The 27,592-nt window shown below is 34.4% G+C and overlaps 1 protein-coding gene across 7 annotated transcripts in view; it reads left to right on the forward strand.

Moving 5' to 3' along the window:
- RELCH (RAB11 binding and LisH domain, coiled-coil and HEAT repeat containing) overlaps positions 1-27,592 on the forward strand; it is a 112,920-nt gene that overhangs the window by 75,910 nt on the left and 9,418 nt on the right. For 3 of the 7 annotated variants that reach the window (XM_046024575.1, XM_046024572.1, XM_046024576.1), the window contains 10 exons: positions 1,264-1,312; positions 3,280-3,359; positions 5,079-5,185; positions 6,132-6,231; positions 11,359-11,441; positions 12,226-12,289; positions 13,714-13,852; positions 17,593-17,709; positions 22,178-22,266; positions 25,599-25,669. In XM_046024575.1, coding sequence (XP_045880531.1) covers positions 1,264-1,312; positions 3,280-3,359; positions 5,079-5,185; positions 6,132-6,231; positions 11,359-11,441; positions 12,226-12,289; positions 13,714-13,852; positions 17,593-17,709; positions 22,178-22,266; positions 25,599-25,669 — 899 coding nt within the window. Of the gene's footprint in view, positions 1-1,263; positions 1,313-3,279; positions 3,360-5,078; positions 5,186-6,131; positions 6,232-11,358; positions 11,442-11,942; positions 12,026-12,225; positions 12,290-13,713; positions 13,853-17,592; positions 17,710-22,177; positions 22,267-25,598; positions 25,670-27,592 lie in introns of those variants that run through there. The other 4 variants (XM_046024573.1, XM_046024574.1, XR_006821021.1 and 1 more) reach the window with 4 other exon arrangements.

The following is a 27,592-nucleotide window of genomic DNA, read 5'->3' on the forward strand; positions in this document are numbered from 1 at the left end:
ATCCCAATTTCCTCTTTAATCCATTTGTCTTGCTGGCATATTATTAAGCCAGTTCCTTAGAGACCTGATAAAAACATTAAAAGATACAGTTGCTATAATCAAATGCTAAACAAGATGTTTAAAAGGTAAGAATTTTTTGCAGCTCTTTACTACTAACTGTTACTTTACTCTGTAGTTACTGAAATATTTAAAGTAAAGTAGTTTGGTATAGCACACTGGGCAAAATTCAGAAAATGGGTTATAAAATTATTATGTTTGTGACCCATAATAAATAATTAAGTTGTCTGGGCATGTGTGAAATCAAGTCATTTCCGTGTGTGAAATGAAAAGTCACTTCAGCGTCTTTGTTCTATGATTCTGTAGATTAATCTTTTAACAGGGGCTTCACCTCAGCTTAAGTTGAATATGTAAGTTATTATGCTGACCTACTGATAGGAGGGCAAAAACCAGACCTTGATGCCACTGTAGAAGAAACAGGATCATTTTACGTTTTTCACTAACATCTAATTGTTAAATATAATTTGATCTTATGGTTGTCAACATTGGCAAGCAAATTGTTTGACAACTCTGAAAAAAGTGGCTATTATTAAAAAAGAGAGAGAAGAAAAAGAAGTAAGTAGGAGTCTGCTTTAGCATTTAGCAGTTAAGTGGTTGACTTCAGTAGCCTGAAATCTGAAATTTGTGATAATGTTAACAAAAAAACTGAAATAAGCATTTACTCTAACTTAAAAATTATAATCAAATTCTGTATTTGATGTTTAAATTTATATTTTAAGGAAGTTAAAATCTAAGCAGATGGATATTAAATGATGAATGTATTACTTATTGAACACATTAAATGAATGGAATTTCCTTTTCATTCCTTTTAAATAAGCAAATGTTTAAAAAATAAATCTAATCGTATAGTAATATTTACCTAAATAATCTTTCTATCATCAAATTCAGTTTTAGGAGGTATCTATTTCAAGCACTGAAAATCATCTTGGAAATTATCTTAATTTAGTGAAGGAAACCAAAGGCCCTTGAGAAAAACTTACTGACTTGATTTTGAAAATACTTTTTCTCTAAAGGTGTTGTTTTCAGTAACTTGCCTTTTATTTTATTTTATTCTAAGCCTCTTAGAAATTGTTATATTTCTGACCACTCTAATAGTCTATAAAGCAAAGCAAATAAATAGTAGCAATAGTAGTAAACATTTTACTTAATTTAATCATCAATTGATACATTGGATCTAAAATTTTGTATCTTCTTTGGGTTGCTTAGGTAAAACCTCAGTTCCAGGAGATTTTAAGACTGTCTGAAGAAAACATTGGTAGGTTCATTGTTATTACTTTTAAAAACAATTGAATCTCTTCACTCAGGAAAAATACTGTATTTGTTATATGCACATTGTAAACTAGCAAGTACACGTGAAAGTAGATGTGAAAAGGAAAATTGTTTCTTGGCTTTACAGCTGTGTCACATCTAATCTCTTTCCTGTGAGATTGTGATGAGATTAATCTTTGCTAATTTGATTATAAATATCTACCTTCTTTGTAATTAAACTGACCTAAGACTGAGTTTCTCAAGCTGAGTACTTGTACCCTTATAGGTTTGAAGTGGTATATTCAAGATACTGAAAATTATAAAATAAAGGACCTCTACATCATAATTAGTTATTTAAAACTTTTAAAATTAAAACAAATGTAGTGGAAGAGAATGTATGGTATGCATTTACATTTTTAAAATGAAACTACATGCTTGAATGGGGAGTTCTAGCCTCTCTGTTGATAGTTTTCACTCATCTGTCTTAAGAAGTCTAGTTATAGCACCATTGGCTTAAGAACTCATTTCTTTATGGGTCTTATGTCCCTGTGTATTTTTCTAGTTCCTAAGAATTGAAAAATGTTAGAAAGGAAAATGTATAGCCTCCCTCTTTTTTTTTTTTTTTTAACTTGGTTGATTTGGGATATGTAGATAATTCTTATCTCAGTTCAGTCCTGTGTTAGTGATTTGGTTTGAGTGATCTACAAAACTCCACCTTGGGCTGTCCTCAGAGAGAAGACTAAAACATGATGAGATTTTTTTTTTTGACAGATGCTTCCCAAAATTTGTATTTTTTTAAAAGGATTGATGTTTGGAATGCCTAGTAGTTGGTATTATCTGTTCAATTATTAATTCTGATGATAAATTAGTGAAGAATTATTTACATATTTTAGAAACTGACAGCTTTTAGAATTATTCAGTTAGCTCTGAATGTTAGCTGTTCATGTAGGAAGAGATTATTAATCCCTGTATATACAGTCTGTATCTCTGAATCCAATTTAGACCTATGTTCCTAACCTCAGATTTAACTCTCAAGTAGCATGTCAGTATTACCCCCAAGGAAAACAAATTTAATCTTATTAAGAGAATAAGCAAACCTCAAATACTAATTGATGTGAAAATGGAACTTTCTTTTTTGTTATAATTCTTTCAGGGCAGTTAAGTTTCTTTGTGTACTATGTACTACTTTCTGAAAAGAATTTGGAGCAATATTTTTAAAAAGTAATAAATAATTTGGGAGTATGTAAAAGCAAATATAAAGGACTTAAAAGAGTGCCTAAGGAACAATAAGCAAGAGATGTTGGTACAACAAATAATGTCATACCATCTCTAGAAGTGCTTTTTTGAAAGCATCTACAGGTGGTTTTATCTGCTCTTAAAGTAGTCACAGGGTACTCTCCTAGGGCTAAATGCTTTCCTCTCTTCTACCGCTTTACTTAGCCTGAATTTTTCCCATTGAAAATAATCAGTGTTATCTGGCTGAAAATCGCTATAGAAAATGCAGGAGGTGCTCTGGAACTAGACTGGTCCTAGGAAACTAGGTAGTACCTCATATCTAGAAGCATAAATAATACATACGTAGGTGCCTTTTACTTAAATGCCTTTACGTTTTACTGTAAGTTGAAAGTATAAAAACTTAAGAAGACCTGATTTTATGGATTGGCACTTGGGAGACTTCAGGAAAGCGCTGACTTCTGAGTATGGAAATGGAAGTATGGCATCTCATTTTGTTTATTAAAGTTCTTTCCCATCTACCAAAAATGTTTATGCTGATGGCTTTATAAAAAGTACTAAGTTGTATTTTTACAACCACCATTGGATATATGTTTTAATCAAAATCATTTTCCAAAGTAATGATAATATTTATGTGTAAACCTTCTAGCCAGTTGGAATTTTAAGTATAATTTGTATTGTGACTTTTTGCTTTACATTTAAAATATACTCAGATTTTTAAAATTATTTTAATGATTTTAGATTCCTCAGCAGGAAATGGGGTCCTCACTAAAGCTACTGTCCCCATTTATGCAACAGGAGTCCTTACATGTTATATTCAGGTAAGGGAAATATTCTTTGACTAGAAAATGTAAAAGCACTTTCTGTTTAGAAAGATACTTAACATTATGCCTTTTTAATGTGTGTACAAATAAAAGTGGTACCCATAAAGGAAAAGCAACATTTAAATATTTATCTTACTCACTAAGTAATTTATCAGTGGAGAGCATATTTGAATAAGTCACCTCAGCTAGGGTGACCAAGCTTCAGTCTCCATGTACAGTCTTTGGGTTTCTCTCTTCCCACGGGACTTCTAGAGCAGCAGAGCCAGACTTAATACATGGTGGCTCAGGGCTCCTAAGAGTGCAAATGTATCTACTAGGCTAAGGCTTAGGCCTGGAATCAGCATATCACTTCTGTTGCTGTCTCTTGATTATAGCAAGTTATAGGCCCAGCCCAAACTGAAGAGGAGGGAACTAAACAAGGACTTGAATCAGGAGCTGTGGTTCGTTGTGGGTCACAGTATAACAGACCACCACACTCTACTTAACCTTATTTTAAGGAAATAGTATGATGTTGTATTAAGGTTTATCAGTCATTTTTAAGTGTGAGGCAGTCTCACCAGTAAGGTGAAAGTATAGATTCAGGATAAAGCATTTTTAGAGATGAGATTGTGAGGGGCACCTGACTGGCTCAGTCAGTGCAGCATGTGACTCTTGATCTAAGGGTCATGAGTTCGAGGCCCACATTGGTTGTAGAGATTACTTTAAAAAAAATTTTTTTTTAAATAAATAGAAATCAGAGTGTAAGAATCAAAAAGGAAGGCCTTTTTTGCTGAGTTTTCCCCTATTAATACCTAAGGTTTCTTTTGTCCTTTGAATTCAAAGTAAAACAATTCATATTTATTGTACTCTTCTTCCAAAAACAGGTTTGAGCCATCTTCCAATTTCAAAATATAGTCTTGTAAGAACACAGTAGTCTATATTTCAACAAGCATGTAGCTTCTCACCACTAAGACATTGCAAAGACAATTTTTAGGAAATGGATTTTCTGTTAAGGGGATAACTTTTACTAGTTTGTATTTAAGTATTTAGTGTCAAAATTAATGAGAACTGAAGTTGGTAAAAATTAATTTTAAAATATGCCTTATTATGTTCTAAACCAGGACTGTCATAAAATTTTTTGCAACAGCAGACATTAATGTGTATCTGAGCTGTCCAAATAAGGAAGATACTAGCCACATGCGGCTGTTAAGCACTTGAATAGTGCTAAGGAACTGAATCTTTTATTATACTTAATTTTTTTAAAGATTTATTTATTCATTTATTCATTTGACAGAGAGAGACAATGAGAGAGGGAACATAAGCAGGGGGAGAAGGAGAAGGAAAGGAGGCTCCCTACTGCGCAGGGAGCCCGATGAGGGGCTTGATCTCAGGACCCTAGGATCATGACCTGAGCTGAAGGCAGATGCATAACGACTGAGCCACCCAGGCACCCTTATTGTACTCAATTTTTAATCTAAATTTAAATATTATAAATAATCACATGTGGTGAGTGGCTACCATATTGGACAGCACAGGTCTAAATCTATGAATCAGGATAGTCTTTGTCCTCATACCATTGTGGTCATAGATATGCTGAATAAATAGCTTTAATTAAAATGCTTCTAAGACTGGATATTTCCCCATATTTGATGACATTTTCTAATTATAGGTAGGAAATTATTATTTTAGTTCTACTTACTTGGTTAGAAATTCATTATCAGTCTTTTTCCTCTGTAGGAAGAAGACCGAAAACTGTTAGTTGGATTCTTAGAAGATGTAATGACCCTGCTTTCATTATCTCATGCTCCTCTTGATAGCCTGAAGGCTTCTTTTGTGGAACTGGGGTAAAAATAATAGCTTGTAGTTGTTTTTTTTTTAAACTCATATAAAGTTTTTTAAATTGGATTTATGGAATACATAATTTGAGTCTAAAAATATTGGCATACACATCAAATCTTTTGGGTTTTGAGGCCTAAGTTTTTTGTTTTTTGTGTTTTGTTTTTTTTTTTTTGGTTTCTGGTTTTGCTTATTTGTACATTCTTAATATTTTGTAATCAATACATTGTAGTAAAAGAATGGGGAAAGACTACAGATGTTTTCTTGGAAGTGGTTGGAGAAATAAAGTTCAGATTTGAAGAAAATTTAGTTTTCCAAAACTGAAAAAGGAGCCCCAAGTAAAAGCCAGTTCATTATGATTTCCCTAATCCTGCTCATAATCATATCATCTAGCTGCTATTGTAGTTTTATCTCTGTACTTAATAGCAATACAGTCTCACATTTAGATAGGCTTCACAGCCAACGTATCCTTCCCTGTACATGATTTGAATTGATCTGATTTGATCCTCCAGTAAAAATACGACATAAATAAGGACATGCATTGCTTCCCCAATTTTGTAGATACAGAAATTAAGCCCCACAGAGGTTTAACTCACTCATCTGACTCATAGTCCAGTGCCCTATCTTTTTTTCCTCCTAGGTAAATTTTCTTTTTCTTTATTTTTTTTTAATAATTTGAACTTCTATGCTATTAAACAGTTGAAATTTCTGTCATAATTGCAAATGTTTGTAGAACCTAAAATTATAATTCCTGAATATGCTAAAAGTTTGTGGCTTTGTGAGGTGACTTCCTTTTTTAAAGAATCTTGGATGTAACCTATTAAACCTACACAGAGTAATTTCATACGATTTGCCCATGTTTTTGTTGTTAATATTACTTATAAATGTAGTATTTTTCAGTACACTAGTAAGGCACTGTGGCTCTCACTTTTAACACCAAGTTTTTTCTTTCAGTGCAAACCCAGCCTACCATGAGTTACTGTTAACTGTTCTATGGTATGGTGTTGTCCATACGTCAGCACTTGTGAGATGTACTGCTGCTAGAATGTTCGAGGTATGTAAATAAATGCTTCTCTCGGTTCAGATTATAATGATTTTCTTTGGAAGACGGAGAAGGGAATGTTTTTTTAAAAAGGTTTTGAATACTATGTTATGTTGATGTGTATTTTTTGGCAATAAACAGTATCTAGTTGTGTACTGTGTGATGGGGCAGAAATTTAACTTTGATATATTTAACTTTGATATATTTAAGAATGTTTTCTAGCCTTATTGGTTCCTTGGATGTTATTCTATTATCGGCTCTATTTCTCATATTTTCTTTTAAATCTTACTTAATTTCCATCCTTTATAAATCTTTCTGATTATACTTTTCTATTTATAGAGATAAAACAGCTACTAAAATAAACTAAAACAATATAAGATATATTTAAAGTTGTAAATTATAGTTAGATTCATTAATCACTTTAAAAAATCAGTTAATCCAAATATGAAATATTTACTTTATTGACTACTTCTGCTTATTTTCTCACATGTCGTATCTAGAATAACATCCCTGTACATTAACTGCCCATAGACTTATTAAAAGAGTCTGTTTAACTAGATTTTCTTAAATTGCCACCAACCCAAATTAAGTATGAAAATTAAAATGCCTATCTTCTGAAAATTGAAATAGCCATCATAGGGGAAATTATTCTATAACCTACTTGATTATTTTATACTGATTGATTTCTATCTCTAGAATTTATATTTGAAGGCTAAAGTTGATACAGAGTGTTCCTTATTTCTTTTTGCCACTGAGTCTTGCCATAGAGCCTGACTGCTTGGGTTCAGTGTCTGTCTCTGCCACTTAGCAGCAAGTTCAGACTTCTCTGTGCCTTAGTTTTCTCATCTACACAATGAAGATGATAATAATAAGTGTCCACCTCAAAAGATTTTTGTTAATATGAAATCTGTTTGTACTTGTAAAGCCCTTAAAACAGTGTCTGGCACATATTAAACTAAGTAAATGTTAACTGTCATTACCATTATTCTTTTTTTCTCACCATGCTATTTCACAAAGTAACATATAGTTTAGGGAACATATATCTATCAAAGCTAAAATTATCCCTAATATGCATGTGATTCTTAAAATATCGTAAAGCATTTATTTCCATAAAGAGAATTGGTTAATTCAGTCCTTTGGATAATTTTTCCTGAATTTCAGAATTTTTCCACAATTTAAGATAAATTGTCATTTGAAGAATAGAGCATTGGTATGTTTAAAATATGTATCTAAGCAAACTTTTAAATACAGAAAATAGATTTGTGAAATCTAAAGAAAATTCCAGTCTTACCAAGGAGGTTGAACATCCTCTGTCCATGTTAGTCCCTCCATTATTATACATATTTGATCAAAAAAAAAAAATGTTCAAGTGTTCTTTGTCAAGTTGAATGCCAAATTAAAAAATCAGTTTGCTCTGTAATAAAAGTTCCTTGTGAGTATAAATAATTGATTATTCAGTATGCTGGAAGAAAAGTCATCCACGAAAGAAAAAAGCATCCTTTTATATAAAGAACTGTCTTTAATATACTCTTCCCATAGGATTTTATTCTAAGACCCTAAAAGCTACTTCTTTCTCTTAAACCATTTGTTTTTCAAATTATGTATGCACTGGCAAAGTATACCATATAAATGAAAAAATTTAAGCAAATAAAATGAAACATCCTCTCTATTTTTGTTTTTTTTCTGTCTTATTTCTTATATGTGGCTTTTGCCTAGCTTTGGTTTCCACGGTTGCAGTCAGTGCTGGGTTGGAAGCTATACCTGTGCTCCAGCAGTTTTCAGTGTTCTTTCAGGTTGATTATGAACTTCTGAGTCAAATTTGAGAAATTTATTTCAATATTTTTTCAAACTCATTTATGATAAAAAATTTTTCAGGGATCATGCCAGTAAAAGTCATCAGTAGAAAAAAATAAAGTTAGTTTTTTGGAGGAGCCTGGGTGGCTCAGTCGGTTGAGTGCAACTTAGGTCATGATGTCAGGGTCCTGGGATGGGGCCCCGAATCAGGCTCCAGCCTCAGCAGGGCCTCTGCTTAAGGATTCTCTTTCTTGCTCTCCCCCTGCCCTTCCCCCTCTTTGCTCTCTCTTTCTAAAATAAATAAATAGGGGCGCCTGGGTGGCTCAATGGGTTAAAGCCTCTGCCTTCAGCTTGGGTCATGATCTCAGGGTCCCGGTATCAAGCCCCACGTGGGGCTCTCTGCTCAGTGGGGAGTCTGCTTCCCCTTCTCTCTCTGCCTGCCTCTCTGCCTATTTGTGATCTCTGTCTGTCAAATAAATAAATAAATAAATAAAATCTTTAAAAATAAATAAATAAACCTTAAAAAAATAGTTACTTTTTTGTCAACGAACCTTATTTTGAACACAATCGTACTGAAAGAAAAAGTATATTTCATTAGGTTTTTTTTAAACTAATACTTCATAATTTACAATTGTGCTTGCTTCCCCCTGCCAATCAAGTTAATTCAAAATAAAAATGCAAAAAGCGGGACATTTATAACAAAAGAAAATTTTTAATGTGAGACCAGAAACTGTTGAGAAGAAAGCAAGAAATGGATATACCAAGGACCATAATAGGAGATACTTAGTGAAATTATATGCTAAATGCAGCTCTTAAGTTTTCAGACAGCAGGCAAAAAGGGGAAATTCAGTCTGTCATTATTAAATAAGAGGTAGTATGTTACTTTTTGAAGTGACAGATTGTTATTGAAATTGATTTATAAGGAAACTGTCATATGACATAATGGATTTCCCAAAAGACGCAGAAAAGAACTTTATGGAATGATTCCTCATACTAGTTAAGCATGTAACAGTAGCCAGCTCAAAGACCACTGAGGCTCGTGAGACGCATGTGGCTAAGTCCGTTTTCTAAAGGCCTATTGCCTCCGAAACCCTGGACAGGTTACTTAACTTCTTCCCTAAGACTCCGTTTCTTCATATGTTAAAACACTGATATTAGGGCGCCTGGGTGGCTCAGTGGATTGGGCCGCTGCCTTCGGCTCAGGTCATGATCTCGGGGTCCTGGGATCGAGCCCCGCATCGGGCTCTCTGCTCTGCGGGAAGCCTGCTTCCTCCTCTCTCTCTGCCTGCCTCTCTGCCTACTTGTGATCTCTCTGTCAAATGAATAAATAAAAAAAAATAAATAAAAAATAAAAAAAATAAATAAAAACACTGATATTACTCATTGTACTTGGCTCACTAGGTTTAAGGTTCAAACGAGGGGCACTTGGATAGCTCAACTGATTAAGCAGCTGCCTCCGCTCAGGCCATTATCCCAGGGTCATGGGATCAAGCCCTGTATGGGGCTCTCTGCTCAGTGGGGAGCCAGCTTCTCCCTCTCCCTCTGCCATGCCCCTTGCTTGTGCTCTCAAGTAAATAAATAAATAAATAAATAAAATCGTAAAAAAAAAAATCAAACAATACATTGTATATAAAATGTATAACAAGCGATAGCTCTTAAATTTTCCCTTTTTTTCCCTAGCTTAATAAAGAAATTACACTTAAAACTGCAGAGCAATGAAAAATTAACTTGTCCCCTAGATTATCGCCCCCCCCCTTTTTTAAATGCTTTTTGGCTGGCACAAGATAGCAGACACTTAAAAATACACTTGGATTTCAAATCCAAGCTATCTTATTTATAAAGTGGTACAGAGAAGAAAGTTTTATTTAACAGTATTTGAACTTCTTTCCACTATTTCTTTCTGCTTGATATCTACTATATTTAAGGTGGTAGCGAAAGTCCTTTTGTCATTTTATTCCAGCCTAATTATCCATGTATTTTTATAATATTTCAGAATGTGGAAGTAGATTTTAAAGTCAATCAGTTGTTAAATAGAATTAAGAATTAAATTAAGAATCCCATGTAAAATGAGTTCTTCTGTCTCTGATATGGTGTCTAGGGGGAATGTGTTAACATGTACACAGTGTTAGGTTTTTGTTACTAAAAATTCATGGCATCGTCCATCTTCCATGAGGCCTATATCCCTTACAAGGCGAACAGATTGATTAGCATTTAGAATTCATTTGTTTTTAAATTCTGAAATTGAGAATGTAGGATTAGGATGTCACCCTTTTAAAAACAAAATGTATACTGCCCGATATTGTCCTCCTCTTCTAGATTTAGGGTTGGTTGCTAAATGGATTATTTTATCATTAGAGCATAGAAATAGGTTGGTCTAATTGTGCTTATCATATTTTTCCTATTCATTTGAGCTTTTAGAGAAATGTGAAATAACTGTACATGTTAACAACTTGGACCGGCCAAAACAATTTTTTAATTAATAATTTCTTCATTCAAATACATCATAAATCTTATATCTTGGAGTACTCATAATAATTAAACTCACATTTCTTGAATGCATAATCTTTGTCAGATGCAGTACTTAGATATATTATGTGTGGTTAGTAGCACAATGATCCTTTAAGATAAATAACAATATCACCACGTTCAGATGAGAAAACTGAGTTTCAAGAGATTATGTAACATGTCTAAGACCACATGGCTAAGTGGAGAGGTAGAGTCTGAACCCAGATCCAATTCCCAGACATAGTACTTTCCACTTAGGCTGCATTATGTCTCTCTACCTCAAAAGAGAAAACTGTGTGATGTAAAAGGTTGGGAATTGTCCTGGATTTTTATGTTGACTTGCCATGGAACAATCAGAGCAGTTCCATGGTATCTGCTAGCCATTTGAGTTTGGTTTAAAAACAGTCCAGTTTGTACCTTGTTGGTCATAACAAAATGACACCAGATTTACTGCAACAATTTTAACCATAGAATCCAGTATATATCTTCTTTTTAAGTTTAAAAAAAAAGAAAGAAAGAAAGAAATAAAAGGTTTTCTTAAAAAATTGTATTTAATTGAACACAAAAATTGCCTGGATACTTTGACCAAAAGTACAAACTGCCATTGAATTGGTGACAAACTCTGTTTTCGTGGACTGCTAGGCTATTTAAGCTTTATTCTCTTCCTAAGCATTCTCTGCCTTTATAAAGCACTCTAGAAGCAATATTTGCTTAGCTTCTAATTTTGGTTTTGCTTTTGTGTTTTTCTCTCTTTCTCTTGGTTGTTCCTTTCTTCTTCCCGTGGCACTGTTTGCTCTTTCCATGCATCACCTGTGAATACCCCCCACGCTGACCAATCAGCTGTTGGTGAAGGGGGTGAATGAAACTCTGGTAGCTCAGAGGGTTGTTCCTGCTCTCATTACTCTCTCCAGTGACCCTGAAATGTAAGTGTCATCCCTGCCTTTTACATTCAGCATCCCTTTCAAAATGTGCCTGTCAAGAAATAACCATCAGCTTTTAAATCCATTAAAGAATATATTTATCTCTTTAAAATAATAATATTGGATTATATTCACTTGATTTTAAACTTTATTATACTGTTCATGTATCTTTTTTTTGAATGTCAACCATGTCAACCATCACATTTGGAGGCCATACATGAAAAGAATACATTAATATCATTCTCAATAAACATTTCCAAAACTTAGAATATGCTGATGGACTATTTCTTCCAAGCCAAGAAAGGATGCTCTGCTAATCTCACTAACATGTTGTTACCAGTAAGTATAGTGGCATGAACCAAAGGCTTAACATTTTAATGTCTCATGTGGGTGACTAAACCAAGAAAGACCAATGAGTCTGCCTGCCCATCCTCAGTCACAGCTAACCCAGTTCTCATTCCAGTTTACCAAACCATTTTTTATTGCATGTTGACTGGTTTACAGCTGACTCTTCGAGGCATGAGTGAAGCGTTAGTTGACAAGCGGGTTGCTCCGGCCCTTGTTACCTTGTCCAGTGATCCTGAATTGTGAGTTCCACAGACTGCGACCTTAAGTTACCCTGTCTGTCTTTTTGAGCATTCTTCTTGGTCTGCTTTTTTTAATTTAATTTGTCATTGCTAGAGACTAATACAGTATATTTACCTTGTACTTACTTTGATATGCAATTTAATAATCAGTTTTTCATCTCAAAGAAAGTTTCAGTTTCTTTCTTTTTTAATTCTAACAGCTCTGTCAGAATTGCCACAATTCCGGCCTTTGGCACTATTATGGAAACAGTTATTCAGAGAGAGGTAGGAAATTATTGACATTTAATATCCGTGTACTGTTGAGGTGATGATATATATATTACACACATGTATCCAGTGGTAGGGGGCAGGGAGCATTATACCTTCTAGTTTATCTCTTAGTTCGTTATGGGCCAGAGCAATATCTCAGTATTGAAAATATGAGAGCCTTACCCAAAGTATATCTTCATATCCTAAGGAAATCTCCATCTTCCTCCTCAATTAGAAAGTTAAATATAAGCCAACTCTTAGATGTTCCATTTTAAGCCTAGTTGAGTATTGCAGTATTGAATAACCTTCAAAGCAGAAAGCCTTCTGTTCTCCAGTAGACTTCTAGATCGTCGACATAAATTCCTGATTACCAGTTTGCACAGATTTGAAGACAATTTTGCCAGATAACTTTAGGAACACAGACCTATTTCAGTTTCACAAATGGAGGCTAGAGGGCACCTCTGTTCTCATAACTGTGTCGCTGATAGCAAGGTGCAAGTCTAGTGGGCTGGTGTCATGTCACTGCAGCGCATCGAACTGTGACAGCCCTCTGTTAGGCCTGCTTCAGGAGATTATCAAGTTCTTTCTCCCTAACAGTGTATTTTGATTTAGAATCTCGTGATTTAATTTCAAGTTTGTTACATTCTGTCTGCAACACTAACAGTAAGACACTTCTTAAAATTAGTATCAGAATTTCGTTCTTTACTATCAAATTGGACATGTCTTATACAAATGAAAAACCCTGCAGATAGAAAATAAATCATTTGTGCATGTATTAACATAGCCACTTAAATGGAAACAGACATTTTACCTCCCTCCAAAAAAAGGAAACACTACTTTATGAAGTTCCTTTGTCATAAAGATATTTTAGTAACAAATTAAACAACTTAGTTTTGGGGGGGAGACGTTTTCCATCTTTTCCTTATATATTTCACTGGTGAAGCAACATTAAAAAGTGTCATTCTGCAAAGCTTGCAGTCTTGGCAGAATTTCAACATGTTCTTAAATCCTAAAATAAAAATGTCTTTTAGGGAAATGTGAGTAAGATATAAGTCATTAATGACTCATTGCTTTCAGAAGGTGAATAATTGGGTAATTTACACTGTGATTGGTTTTAAGAATTAAAATGTAGATACAGAATTAGTATAAATTTATGTTTTTCTCTACTGTGGGCGTTTTTGTTTTTACAGTTTGTTAGGGAATATTTATATTTTCAAAAAAAATTAAAGAAGAATTAACAAGCATAAACAAAAATATAAAAAACTTTCTGAACCGAAAGACTAAATAAGGACTTGTTTAATTGCAAATTTTTCGTGTCATGTTGATATAAATCATTTGAATCCATGTTGCAAGCCATGATTAATGTATAGCATTCTCTGTAACAACTCTACTCTATTTTTAATATTCTGTGAAATAACTGTACAATATCCAATTTTAAGTTGCTGGAAAGGGTGAAAATGCAGTTGGCTTCTTTTCTGGAAGATCCTCAGTACCAAGACCAGTATTCTTTGCATACAGAGATCATAAAAACATTTGGTAGAGTTGGGCCTAATGCAGAGCCGAGGTTCCGAGATGAGTGTAAGTTACATTTTTCTACCTTTTTTTTTCCTGAATTGTAATGTAAGATCAAAGCCAGAAGCTTCTCTCAGGATTTGTCCTATGTTAAAGCCCTTCTCCACTTTATCTTTCGTATACTGAAAGCTAAAAGTGAACCAAATTTGACTGTTGTGAACTGATCCGTAATACTATTACTGGATAACTTTTATACTATATACTGACTGCTGTAACACATGAAAAGTAACTCATAAACAATTTCAAGTTATTTTTAAGACATTTTAAAATAACTAAATTTCAAAATACTATACTGTGTTCTATTTAAAACTTACTATTTAATTCTCACTTTTAAGGAAATATTTATGTGTTTCTAATCATGTTCTTAAGAAAAATATGCTTTTCTTCCACTTACCATGCCATTCAGCTATGATCAATGATTTTTGTTTTAATGCACAGCTTGTTCATCTACTAATGATTTGCATAATTATCTGCTAAAGCATTTTCTCTAGTTTCTGTAGTATCTCTTTTACTGTAGGCCTCAGCCTTTATGACGGGAATTTCTTTTAGTGACATCAAAGTATCCAGTATTTATTACTCCAAAAGCATATGTCAGTTATCACTGCTATACTTCTTCGGTCCTTTAATTTTTAGCAATTTGACATGCCCTGAAGAGGACCACAAGTTTGACTTCTTAAAGTCATTTTGGTTTCTAGAACAAAATTGGACTCTCCCACAGTCTAGTTGTTACGTATCTGGCCTGATATTTTTTAATGTGTCATCAACAAAAAATATTGTTAGGAATTTGACAGCATTGTCCAAAAGGTCTTTCGAGGGCATGACACTTACTGAGCTACAGAAACATAATCACGAAATGATTTTTTAAAGGGTAATTTTGATGACATGAGAAAATAGCAATATTTCACAGTTAGTTAACAGGAAAAGATTTGGCATTTTAGCTAGCAATAGGGATAATTCCACATATTGTAAGATCAGATTTATAGGCAATTCTAGTAAAAACTGTAAAGGTACTTTGACCAGTTTTGTTGAGGCTGTCATTGTTCTGAAGTGGAGAGACTTAAGTCCTGGCGTTTAGATCAAGGAATTGGCTAAGTAGGCAATGAGCCTTTGGTGTGTGCCCATGTTGTCGAGTTAGTAACTCTCTAGAACATGGTCTAACGTTGTGCACATTCAAAAGAAAGGTTTATGCATCGCAGAAAAGAAAGACATTTTCTTTTCATAAAGGTCCCAAAATAACAAAGGTAGTCTTGGGATTATTGACAATAGATGTTCCACTGTTTGAATAGGTGTAATAAACCACTTGTTATCCCTGCGGCCTTCTACAATTTAATGTATACCCACAGATATGTCTTAACATAATCTTCTTTCACATTCTGGTACAACCAGATTTTTTTTCCCCCATTTAAGACAAAAAAACTTTTGTTTTCTTTTGTACTTATTGCCCAGTGACTTTCATTTTACTTTAAAACTTTACCCTGAGGACTTTAATGTACTATGTTAATAATTTAGTGGTAGAGTAGAAGTCATCTTGACAAGGGTTCCATACTGATATCCATCTTTATTTATAGACCGTTGCTTTTTAGGATTTTGGAAGAAGGTCAGAGAATTGTTGAGTTGTAGTATCTTCCTTGGAGTGGCATTTTGGGTATTCGTCATTCTATTTCTTAGAGAACAGAAGCCAGTGGACTTTTTTTTCGTTCCCAACTCCTCATTTTCACAGGACGTTTTGGTCTTGATTTTTTTTCAGAGGCCATTGGTTTTATTTGGAACACAATTCAGTCTTTTGTTGTTGTTTCTTTTCAGCTTTTTTACTTTATAAAGCCCTCTGAAAGTGTTCAGTCATATGCTGGAGATTTTCTAACATGGCAATTTTACATTTCAGATTAGTTGGGTTTTTTTTTTAGAAGTTCTTTATTTCAGTTCTGAGCCCATTTACAAAAAGAAAGGATAAGATTCCCTTTACTTTGGCTGTTGGATCTACCCCAAATATTTTTGGAAAGTTTACTGAAATCAATTTTTATAAAGTCTCCTATGGATTGATTTTGTTTGTAGTGTAGACTCTGTCTAATCTGCCCTTAAGCGAAAGGCTTCTGCAATGACCTTATGTTATACATTTCCTATTTTCTTTGCCCACTGAAGGTCAGTTGTAGAATTATGCATATCTCGGTTAGTAAATCCTTTAACCATTTTTTCCATCTGAGGAGTTATCAGTTAAATAAATTAATTGCTACAGATATGGTAGCTAGGATGCTATGTATGTAATGAAATGTGGAATTCTGTAGTAAATTCTTGTCTATCTTCTGAGCTTTAGGAGGCTTTTAGATCAAGAGTCTTTAATTGGCTCTAGAGTTTAAAGTAACATATAGATTTGTTTTCTAGTTAAGCAACTTTAAGGGGTTATTGTGCAGTATGGTTATTGAGTTTCTGAGAAAAACATTAAGGAAAGGATTACTTGTTTAGGAGGTCAGAAAAGGAGCAGAAGGAATAAAGAGGCATGTGTCAGTAGAAAAAGAAGTTCAAGGAACATTCTAAAGGCTGAGGGGAAGTGAATCTCTAAGATTTCTCTAGAGAGACTGCCTTAGAGTCACCATTTTTTTGAGGCCTAAGCATGCCAGTTAGCGAATTGGAGTTTCAGTGAATTCAGTGGGAAATCAATGAATGTTTGGAGTTTTTGTCTCCCATTTTTTTTCAAGAGCTCCTTTTAAGTATCTTGTTATTAATTTTGATAAGTCAAAATACCCTAAAAATGGAAATTGTTAATTCATGGTTTTCATGGTTTGATTGTTTCATTTTTTGGCCATTTACTAACGTAAGTGTAAAACTTGTGATTATAATGTCGGTTAGTTAGGAAGCAGGAAGTTTTTCTAGGGGAATATTGTGGCTTTCACATACATAAACTCAATGCAAACATGAAAGAAGTCACTACAGTTGGTCAGAAGTATGTGCTTATGAGTGGTGTTTTGGGTTCCCTAACCAAGCAGAGATTAGAAAGGGGCCCTGTGAGCAATACTTTAATAGTCACTGGCCCTGCAACCATTTCTTCAAGGAACCCTGTTTTTACTGGGAAGTGGTATTTAGGAAACACAGCTTTAGGCCCCAGAGGTGCTTATTGCTACTGCATTGGATACTGTTTCTTGGGCCATCACTTTATTTTAGTACTAGGATATTTTTATTTTTGAAATTTTATCTTATTCATTGAGACAGAAGGTGATATTGAGCCCTTTGAGTGACTTGAACTAAACCATTAGTGCTATTTGACATTGGTCTTTCTAAGAATTTGAGAAACTAAAGCTAAGAATTGTTTTATGGAGTGAAATAATTTGATATTAAAAAAGAATAAGTATACTGTAATTGTCCTTTGTTTAGTAGCAGTGATAATACCTGATATTTAGAAAGAAACTTAATTGTAAAGATAATAACAACACAAGAGGTCGATTGTTTACATTTGTTTATTTGGTTTTCATCCTTCAAATTGGGAAATTTAATTTCAGTGAGGCCAAATAACCTGTAGACATCCTCATATTTAGGTTATAGTGACAGTGCTATGGTCTGTTCCTTCCAAATGTTTTTATTCTGAAACACATGCTTTCCTCTCTAGTAAGAAAAAGTAAGTGAAGGATTTGAAATCATCCAGAATTAAAATGAAATTTTAAAAATTCTAAAATGAAAAAAATTTTGTTTAATGTATGAGTATAGTGTGTGCAATGTTTTAGATAAAAATTAACAATTTCTTTTTCTTCTTTCAGTTGTTATACCACACTTGCATAAGTTAGCCTTGGTGAATAATTTACAAATTGTGGATTCTAAAAGACTGGATATTGCTACCCATCTTTTTGAAGCCTACAGTGCACTTTCCTGTTGTTGTATCCTTGCTTTATTAATGTGTATCTATATTTATATAACCATGTTACAGTGAACCTCAGTTGTTAAAGTTTGAAAGGTAATATTTTTTTCTTCAACTTACATAATGGTTATAGAAAATTAATATTTGGTTTGACTTGCCCCCCTGGGTATTCTAGCCACTCCTAATTTTAAAAGATGATTTTAAATCCTCTGTGCTTATATGTTCTATAATTTTGAAACACTGACAAAAGTTTTATCTATGTTAATTGGCAATGTAATTGAGCAAGAAATGAGTTATAGCTGAAGCTTCTCTTAATCAAAAGGAAGGAAGCATTGTATGTGTTCTGGCATTGAGGTTTTTCAATGAATGTTCAACCATCTGTATCCTGTGAAATGCTATGGAGAGATATCACTCTCCATAGCGTCGAGGTATAGTGCCGACATGGCTGAGCACCTACAGTGATGGTACAACTGAAGGAAAACTCAAAGATCATCTAACCCATGTCAACCACTACATTTTATTAATGATTAAACTTAAATGATTAAACTAAAGCTTAAAGCCATTAGTGACTTCTTCTGTTTTTTTATAGTTGAAAGCAAAACTGTGACTAGAACAAAGAACTTGAGCTGTCCTTTTACGTGTTCTCTTTACTATCCTTGACCTAGTAAAATAAAACGAAGAAGGAAGTAAAGATAAAGATGGGCAGAGTGAGCGCAAGCTTCTCTGCTTTCCCATTAAAAGGCAGGCGAGGTCAAGAAAGAGGAAATAAGAGATTGAAAAAGGAGTGAGAGGCTGAATATGCAAACAGAACTATAAAAGTACAGAGTACACAACATACTCAGAGAATTCTAATTGTAACAGAAAAAAATTACAGTAGAGAGAGGTTCCTAGGAGAAAACAGAGGACAAAGGAAGGTTCAGGATTAATATTTATTGTTCCATATTATTATATACCAGTTTGAGGTGGTAAGTCAAGTGAACAAGCAATTTTAAATGAAATAAATATGTTCCAAATACCACTGATTGGCCCTGGATTCTTGACTGAACATTCTAGTGGGAGGTCTTACTTTGAACAAATCAAGTAGGGAAAGTGGAAACATAGAGCTGTTAAGGAGCTGTTTGTCCTTTGGGATATGTTAAAACTTGAGGTTGGATGAGTAGTTGAGAGCATTTTATTTTTAGGAAATGACTATAGATTACCTGTTCATGTGGATGATGTAAACTGTGTTTTTTATAATACAGATTATAAAGTGGCAGAGACACCATATTTTGGTAATTTTGTACTTCGACTATCCATATATCTTCTCTAAGTGTATTTCTACTAAAAGGAGAACTTACTATTATTCTTGATTTATCTTGTTGGCATTTTCTACTTAGAGAAGATAGAGGAAGCAAAAAGAGGAAGTGATATTCTGAACTGGCAAGGAAGAACTCTTTACTAATGGAGAAGTAACAAGACTCTTTCAAGAAAGTAATAATGGCATGTCAAAGTTTGTATTCCAAAGCAAGAAAATACTGCTATGTTTATACCTTCCCTAGACTTTGTGAAAATAGATGTTTAGAAACTGAAGCAAAAAGTTACGTATAACCTTGTATAGCAGAGAGTTTCTAAAGGAGTGTGCCTCAAGGGAAACTGGAAAGTCAAAAGATCAAAAATTGTAGCTATATAAAACTAGATACTCCAAGTAGGCAAGCCAGTGGCTTCTAAAGCCCATAGAATCTGTATAGAAAGAATATGATTTTGTGTTTAAGTGTGCACACAATATATAGAATAAATATAATAAAGTCTTTACACCAATACAGTAAGGGGAAGAACATCTTAACAATAGACCACTTCAGTTACTTAAAGTGTTAGTTCTACATGAGTCATAACGTGTACTTTTGTCAACAGAGTGCAGTATGGCCACAATAAAATCACATTGTTCTGTGATCCAAATCTGTTCTGAGGTTTCATTGAATTCTGTCTGAGCTGATAGAGCACAAGAATATTCCTTTCAACACTGACATCATACTTTAATAAGGACATGGAAAAACTATAGCTTTTAACATTAAGTATAGTAATAAGTCAAAAAGTCTTGTTTTTAAAAAATTCAAAGGAATTTAGAAATGTTTAACCCAAAGAAGAGCTAGCTTGGGGATGAAAAAATAATTCAAAAATTATTTTAAATGTTGTTACATAGAAGCAAGTTTAGGCACACTGTGTAACTCAGGAATAGAGCCAACACTAAGAAGAAGGTTACAAAGAGTCTGATTTTGTAAGAAAAACTTTCTGGGGGCGCCTGTGTGGCTCAGTCAGTTAAGCATACACCTCTTGATTTCAGCTTGGGTCATGATCTCATGGGTCACGGAAGCCCTTTTGGGCTCTGCGCTCAGCAGGAAGTCTGCTTCTCTCCATCTCCCTCTCCTTCTGTCCCTCTGTGCGCTTTCTGTCTCTAGAATAAATAAGTCAATCTTTCAAAAAATCTTTAAGAAAAACTTTCAAATTTAGCTATTTAAAAATGGAGTGATCTAAACTGTGAATGTCCTGTCAGTATTAGCAGTTAGAGGGTTTATGGCCATCATTCACAGATGAGATAGGATAATATAATAATCAGATAGGATAAAATGACCTCTTTAAGTTTCCAACCCTTAAGAAAGATTGTGTGATTCCATAGGAAAAGGTATAACCGAACAGTTAGTAGAAAGAGGAGGTGATGTAACTATTTATCTCCAAATAAGGCCATCTACAGCTTCTTAATCCATGCCCATATTTCTCTAGATCAGACTCTTTTTTTTTTTTTTTTTTTTTTGAGAGAGTGAGAGAGTGTGAGCCAGGTAGGGGAGTGATGCAGAGAGAGAAGGAGAGAGAAGCTTAAGGAGGCCAGTGGAGAGCCCAATGCAAGGCTTGGCTTCATAACCCTGATTAGATTGGTTTCATAATCATGACCTGAGCCTAAGTCAAGAGTCAGTGGCTTAACCAACTGAGCCATCCAGGCACCCCAGTCAGACTCTTAACTACTAATTGAAGGGTCCCTCACAGTTACATGTTGGTGGTGCTTTCCCAAGATCTAGAGAACAAGACTACATAGCCATTATGTTGCAGCCCTCTCTAGGACTGTAGGGATTAGTTCAACCAAATGATGTCTATATTTTTAGTCCTTCTAAATAATAAGTCACTCATTATAGGAGTCTTATTTACAAACAGTATTCAAAATTGTATTTGTTTTATGTTTATCTAGGTCATAAATGTATATTTTTTTCCAAGATTTTATGTATTTGAGAGAGAGAGAGAGCAAACAAGCACAGGCTGGGAGAGAGGGAGAAGCAGAAGCAGACTCCCCACTGAGCAGGGATCCCAATACGTGGTTCCATCCCAGAACCCTGGGATCATGACCTGAGCCAAAGGCAGACACTTAACTGACTGAGCCACCTAGGCGCCCTGGTTGTAATTGTACTTTTAAGGCAGAAGTTATATATTAATACTGATTTTTTTTTAATTAATGAAATTCATTATAACTTTTCAAAAAGATTAGTTAACTCATCTTTATAAGGGAACTCACTTACCTGCATTTTTCACTTTAATATGGTATATATATAATACTAAATAAGAATTATTTTTAAATGGCTAACAACTATGATAAGCTAAGAATGTGCTGTGAATAAACAAAGGGAATTGTTTTCCTGAGAAATATACCTGCTTTCTTCATCCCTTTGAATGTCAGGATAATCAACTAAAATTCAGAAGTGACCACCAAATATAACTAGTACTAAACCTATGTTATTATAGTAAAAGTTCTCTTATCCAATTTAATTAGGACCAACAGTAGACCAGTTTAATAGGATGGTTAAAGCAGGAAATCAAGAAAATGGTTTATATAACTTACTTTAACTTAAAATACGTAATCTTTTCTTTACCAATCTTTTGATGTGGGCCTGAGGTCTTTTGTGTGAGTCTGCTTTGTAGACTTATGTTTGTTAGATAAACCCCACCCATAATATAATTGTGATTCGCAGTTTAAGTTTCTTTAAAGAGGATCCAGAAACATCTTTAATACTGGGTATAGACCTTTTTTAGTTTTTTATCTTTTTCCTAATCTTTTACAGTTGTTTCACCCAGACATAATTAAATAGCACCATTTTAAGCAACTGGCCTTTACCAGTTCTTTTAAACTTTTCAACTTAGTTATCATGGAAGCATTAATTTTCTTACTTTTCATACTCATTTAAGCATCCAACTAAATTACACAATTTAGTTTTTACACTGCATGCGTTTACAGGTAATTAAGTTATGTAGTGTTGCAATAATGAAGACCACTGACATAAAGGGATTCGTGGGGTTAAGCACAATTGACTCTTGGTAAGTGATTAACTCAACAAATGAGAATCATGCTTGAGGGAAATCTGTTTGCTCTAAGTGATCTGCATGCCTTAGGCTTCATTTTTATTATTTTGTTATTCTTTTGGACATACCAGTTTGGTTTTTAATTCCCTTAACTGCCTTGTCTCAAGTCATTTCAGAGGATTTAATGGTTAATCACTTTTTACCTGGTCTCAGATGTTTACGAACTGACATGGAACATCTTTCTCCAGAGCATGAGGTAAGCGTCCATGATGATTAAGCCACTGTGATTATCTGTGCCAACTTCATATTTTTACTGTCTCCTCTACAGACTTGCATTCTTTATGTGAGGCACGATTGTGATATGCCACGCTTAATTCTTTTACATCTAGTGTAGGGTCATGTCACAGCTTACTTACTGGTTAGGAGATCTGGAAAAACTCCATTAACATCTTTGATCCTCTGTTTAATTCTGTATAGTTGGGATTACATGCTGTCAGTCACTGAATGTAATTAGAATCTAATGAGCTAATGTACATGAAATGCTTTTTAATCTGTAAAATGCTAATGCAATTGGAGCGCTGACCATTAACTTTCTTAAGAAGCCAAGTTTGCGTTTTCTGTCTCACATTTCCTTATAACTCTTTTATTGTTTATCTTCTTGTTTCCTCCAAAACCATTTATCATTTATTTCCTATTCTGTATTTTCAGCCTGTTTTATCTACTCATTATCATGGTGGGTTTTGGTTTTTTTTTTCTGTTTTTCCAGATTTTTATAGAGGAAGCTTAGATTATTTTCTTTTAAACTTTTCTTTTCCGATACATGAATTTAAGGCTCTGTGTATTCCTTTAGCCACCTCCTGTGCATTTGCTACATTGTATCTTCATTATCATTCAGTTCAAATTGGATTCTCATTTCTATTATTAATTGATCCATGGGTTTTGTTTAATAAGGTAAATTGAGATTTAATTCTCCTATGTTTTTATCAGTTTTTTGTGGTTTGCTTCTTCTGTTAGCTCTTAAAATACCTATTAAAATTATGATTGGGAATTACCTTTTTCTCCGTGTAGTTTTTTCCATCTTTGCTTGGTGTATTTGCAGGTGCCTTCTATCAGGTTGAGAAGGCTCCTTTTATTGTCAGCTGGTTGATGTTTTATCATGAAGGAGTCTAGAATATTGTCAGATTTTTTTTTCTTCCTTAGTTGAGAAGATTACGTGGTTGTTTCTTTTAATCTCTTGATTCATTGTTTTACACGAATGGATTCTTGAACATTAAATCAACCTTTGTATTCTTACAATAAATCCCACTTAGTTGTGGTGCATAATTCCTTTTATATGAAGCTGAATTTGGTTTGCTAGCATTTTGTTGAGGATTTTTTGCATCCAAGATGAAGGCTAAGCCTGCAGGACAGAAGAAATGATATTATAAGCCATATTTCACCACTCCATTAGGGTAGATTGGACTGAAAGTAGGGGTGGTTAAAAGTTGTTCAAAGGATCAGACTCCTAGATTCCCTTTTCGACTTTGGTAGAATTCTGGAGCTTTACTTTCTGAACTTGGGTTATATCACATGTAGCTGAGAACAGGAATGAGTGTTATAATGAGAAGGGGGAAATTAAGTGAAGGCATAATGTTGGGAAACTTTGTTACCTTTCCCCTTCTTGGGTCCAAAAATGCTGGTAGTTGGGATTATACCCACAGAGGAAGAAGATAGAAAGTTTGTTTGTACCCAATTTACCTTAAAGTGAAGTTACTCATGCATGAAAAAAATTGTAATTAGCACTTTAGTGCCCCAGTCTTTAGTGGACATCCCAGGATCACCAGCCATTTGAGGAAAACCCTCTAAGATCAAAGACAGAGATGAAAACATACATGCAAGAAAGAGGGTACTGGAGGAAACAGACAATTCAGGGAGCAGAAGAAAAAGTACAAAAAAACGCCCCCCCCAAACACAATAAACCAAAAACTGGCTTAACAAACAAAATCTATAATCTGTGAGATGAGTGGAAAATCAGAAAAGATTCAGAAAGGATTAATCTAGATTTAACATCCATATGACAAGTCTCATTTAGTAACCAGAGTCTTTACTGTAATCTGAAGGCAATCGAAGATCTGGCTCCCTCCTCCTTCACATCTCGGACCTCATCTTCTGCCCTCTCCTTTGCTCACTCTGGACCCACCAGTCGGGTCTCCTTTCCTAGAATGTGCCAGGCATACTCTCACCTAGATGGAACCTTTGCTCTGCCTTTTCCTGGTGTCTAAAACACTCGTTCCTTCATCTCCTTCAGGCTTTTCCTTTAAATGTCATTTCCATGAAGACTGCTTGGGATACCTCCATGTAAATTGTAACATTCTTCACCTTGGCCTCCTAGTACCCTATATTTTATTCAATACTCTTAACAAAGCCCTATCACCTTCTAATATACTACATAACTTACCTATTTTTTATATTTATTTTCAAGAAAAAGCTCTCCGGGGCGCCTGGGTGGCTCAGTGGGTTAAAGCCTCTGCCTTTGGCTCAGGTCATGATCCCAGGGTCCTTGGATCGAGCCCCGCATCGGGCTCTCTACTCCACGGGGAGCCTGCTTCCTCCTCTCTCTCTGCCTGCCTCTCTGCCTAGTTGTGATTTCTCTCTGTCAAATAAATAAAATATTTTTTAAAAAAAAGAAAGAAAGAAAGAAAAAGCTCTCCATAAGGTGGGAATGCTCTCTGTTTTGTTCGTGCATGCTTTGTATCTAAAAAAGTGCCTGGCACATAGTAGGTGACAGTAAATATTTGTTGTTTAGTGACCTCCATGCCCGGATAGGGGCCGGGAATATTCAGGAAGACATTCAGTTTCTGGTGTGGTCACCAGCTTGGAGGAGCAGCTTCGATCCCTCCACCCTTTCCTCACTCACTCAGTCTCCCTGAAAAAATGATGTTAACTCTTAGTGCCCATTGTATTCCCGTTACACTTTAGTAACCACAGACCTATACCTGGTCCCTGCTTTAGACATTAAAATAGAGCATCTTACTATTTGCAACGTGGAGAAAGCAAAGCAGCTTTTATTGGGAAAAATGTGTGTGATCATGGAATATATATATGTTAAATGCATAGATGTACACCAATTTTATTTTCACCATTAGATGCTAGGAAAAACTAAGGGAGAACTGAAGTCAGAGTTAGGAAGGTCAGTGAAAATCAAAATCAGTTACTAGGTTATATGATTGAGGTCCTTTTTTTTTTTTTAAGATTTTATTTATTTATTAGAGAGAGATCACAAGTAAAGAGGCAGGCAGAGAGAGGGGGGAAGCAGGCTCTCTGCTGAGCAGAGAACCCGATGCGGGACTCGATCCCAGGACCCTGAGATCATAAATGAACCAAAGACAGAGGCTTAACCCACTGAGCCACCCAGATGCCCCTGATTAAAGTCTTTTAAAACTATTTCTGCATGTAATATAGCAATCTAATGTGAATTTCTTTAACAAAGTGACTGCTAAAACTTGACACTTTTAATTAACACTAGTTTGTGGTAATATTAAAAATTAAATTAAAAAGTTTAGATTAAATAAATAGTATTTCACTAAAGTCATTTTTTTTTAAAATCAGGTCATTTTAAGTTCCATGATAAAAGAATGTGAACAAAAAGTAGAGAACAAGACCGTCCAAGAGCCTCAAGGGTAAGACGTTAATTTTCTTTTTAAGACTTTATATTGACCTTAATTTCTCTATCTGAATTTTCTATAGATGGGTATGGTGTTTTATTTTGTGTTGCTCTTTAGTCACCTATTTGGAAAGTAAGAAAATTATTTAAATCAGTGGTTATCAAATGCTAGTTTATAAACCATGTATCAGAATTATCTGGGGAATTTAAAATTTACATCTCTACCCCATGCTCTGTGCCAACCTCTCAACAGTCTGATTCAGCCTAGGGATCTGTATGTTTAAAAGCTAAAGATAATGAGAGAGGTAGCCCGATTTGGGAATCACTGGTCAAAATAGTTTCTTGGAAATTTATGACAAGAATTATAAAGTGTAACTTGATTCACTGTGTAAAGGATTGTTAACTTGTGAATGTTCTCCTAACCAAACTAACTTGAATTCGAAGATTCATTGAAGTTAAAATATAAGCGTGGATGTGGAAGAGTAAAGGTGGGCATTCAGGAGAGGAAGTAATTTAGATAGACTGTGTGTACTCTTACCTCTTATTGATGTAACCTTGAGCAGTTAATCTTAAATGGACTCTGTTAGGCATAAAAAGCTCAAAGGTTTTTCCTTTATAAAGGTGTCTACTAGGAATAAGTGTGTCATCCTATCAGGCTAGGTACCCAGACACACACTTACCTCTCCACACCCCCAACTTCTCCCACACACACACACACACATACAGCTTTTTACTTCTTGCTGTGTGTCAGAGCCCTTTCTTGAGCCTCCTGGGATGATAGGAACTTTCTTACCATTGTAGCCATGGAGAGTTAAAACAGTAAAAGTACTTCAATAGACTAATTCCGAACACATAATCCATAAAATTAATGCCAAAACAAATGCTTCTGTTCATTTGTCATACATTTAGGGTTAAGATTATCTGGTGCCTTATCAGTTGAAAATGTAAAAAGTTTGGGGACAAAATTAAGAAGAAGTATATGTGAAATGCATTCTAAATGAAACTTCATTAATTAGCATGCAGGAATTAAGAAAGAGAAAAATACCTTCATAACTTCCCAAGATTGCTTCAGCTATATGAACATCCTTTAAAAAAAAGTTTATTTTTATAATCATATTTTCCCGTTATTCAAATCTTCTATATTATTTTTTTAAACTTTTAGATAATTTCAAATAAGCACAGAATAAATTATGTAGTGAATTCCCATGTACTCATCCCTCAGCTTCAGTAATTATCAACTCATGGTCAATTTTATTTCATCCATCCCCCTCCTATATATTCCGGTATGCATTTCTGAAAGACCAATGCTATTTTTTAAAACATAAACATAACATCATTAAGACCAAAATAACTACTTCTTAATATTATCAGTTATCTGGCCTTTGTTCAAATTTCTGATTGTTTTATAAATGTCTTTAGCAATTTGTTGTTTTTTTTCTTTACAGTCTGCTTCTTTGAGTCAGGATCCAGAGTTCCATTCATTGCAATTAATTGGCATGTCTCTTCAGTCTCTTTTAATCAGTAGGTTCCCCTTCTATCTCATTTTTTTCTTCATGTACTTATTGAAGAAATTGAGTCTTTGTTCTGTAGAGGTCCCCACAGTCTGAATTTGGCTGATTGCATTTCCCTCTTGTTGTTTTAACATGTTCCTCTGTATTTCCTAAATAAATTTAGTGGTTGGGTCTAGATCTAGAGGCTTCATCATATTCAGGGCATGTTTCTTTATTTTGCAAGACTGCTTTGTAGGAGGAGGTGTGTTTTCATCATGAGGGAGACAGTGTCTACTTCTCTCTTTTTTTCAGTGGCATTAGCATCTGTTAATGATCAGGACCTGGCTCTACTAATTCATTAGCTATTACTAAATACATTACTCTAATTCTGTCATTCCTTCTTCATTTGTGAGCTAGAATACTTCAAGGAAGAAACCTTCCCCGATATG

The sequence above is a fragment of the Meles meles genome, chromosome 12, assembly GCF_922984935.1.
Source record: "Meles meles chromosome 12, mMelMel3.1 paternal haplotype, whole genome shotgun sequence".
NCBI lineage: Eukaryota > Metazoa > Chordata > Mammalia > Carnivora > Mustelidae > Meles > Meles meles.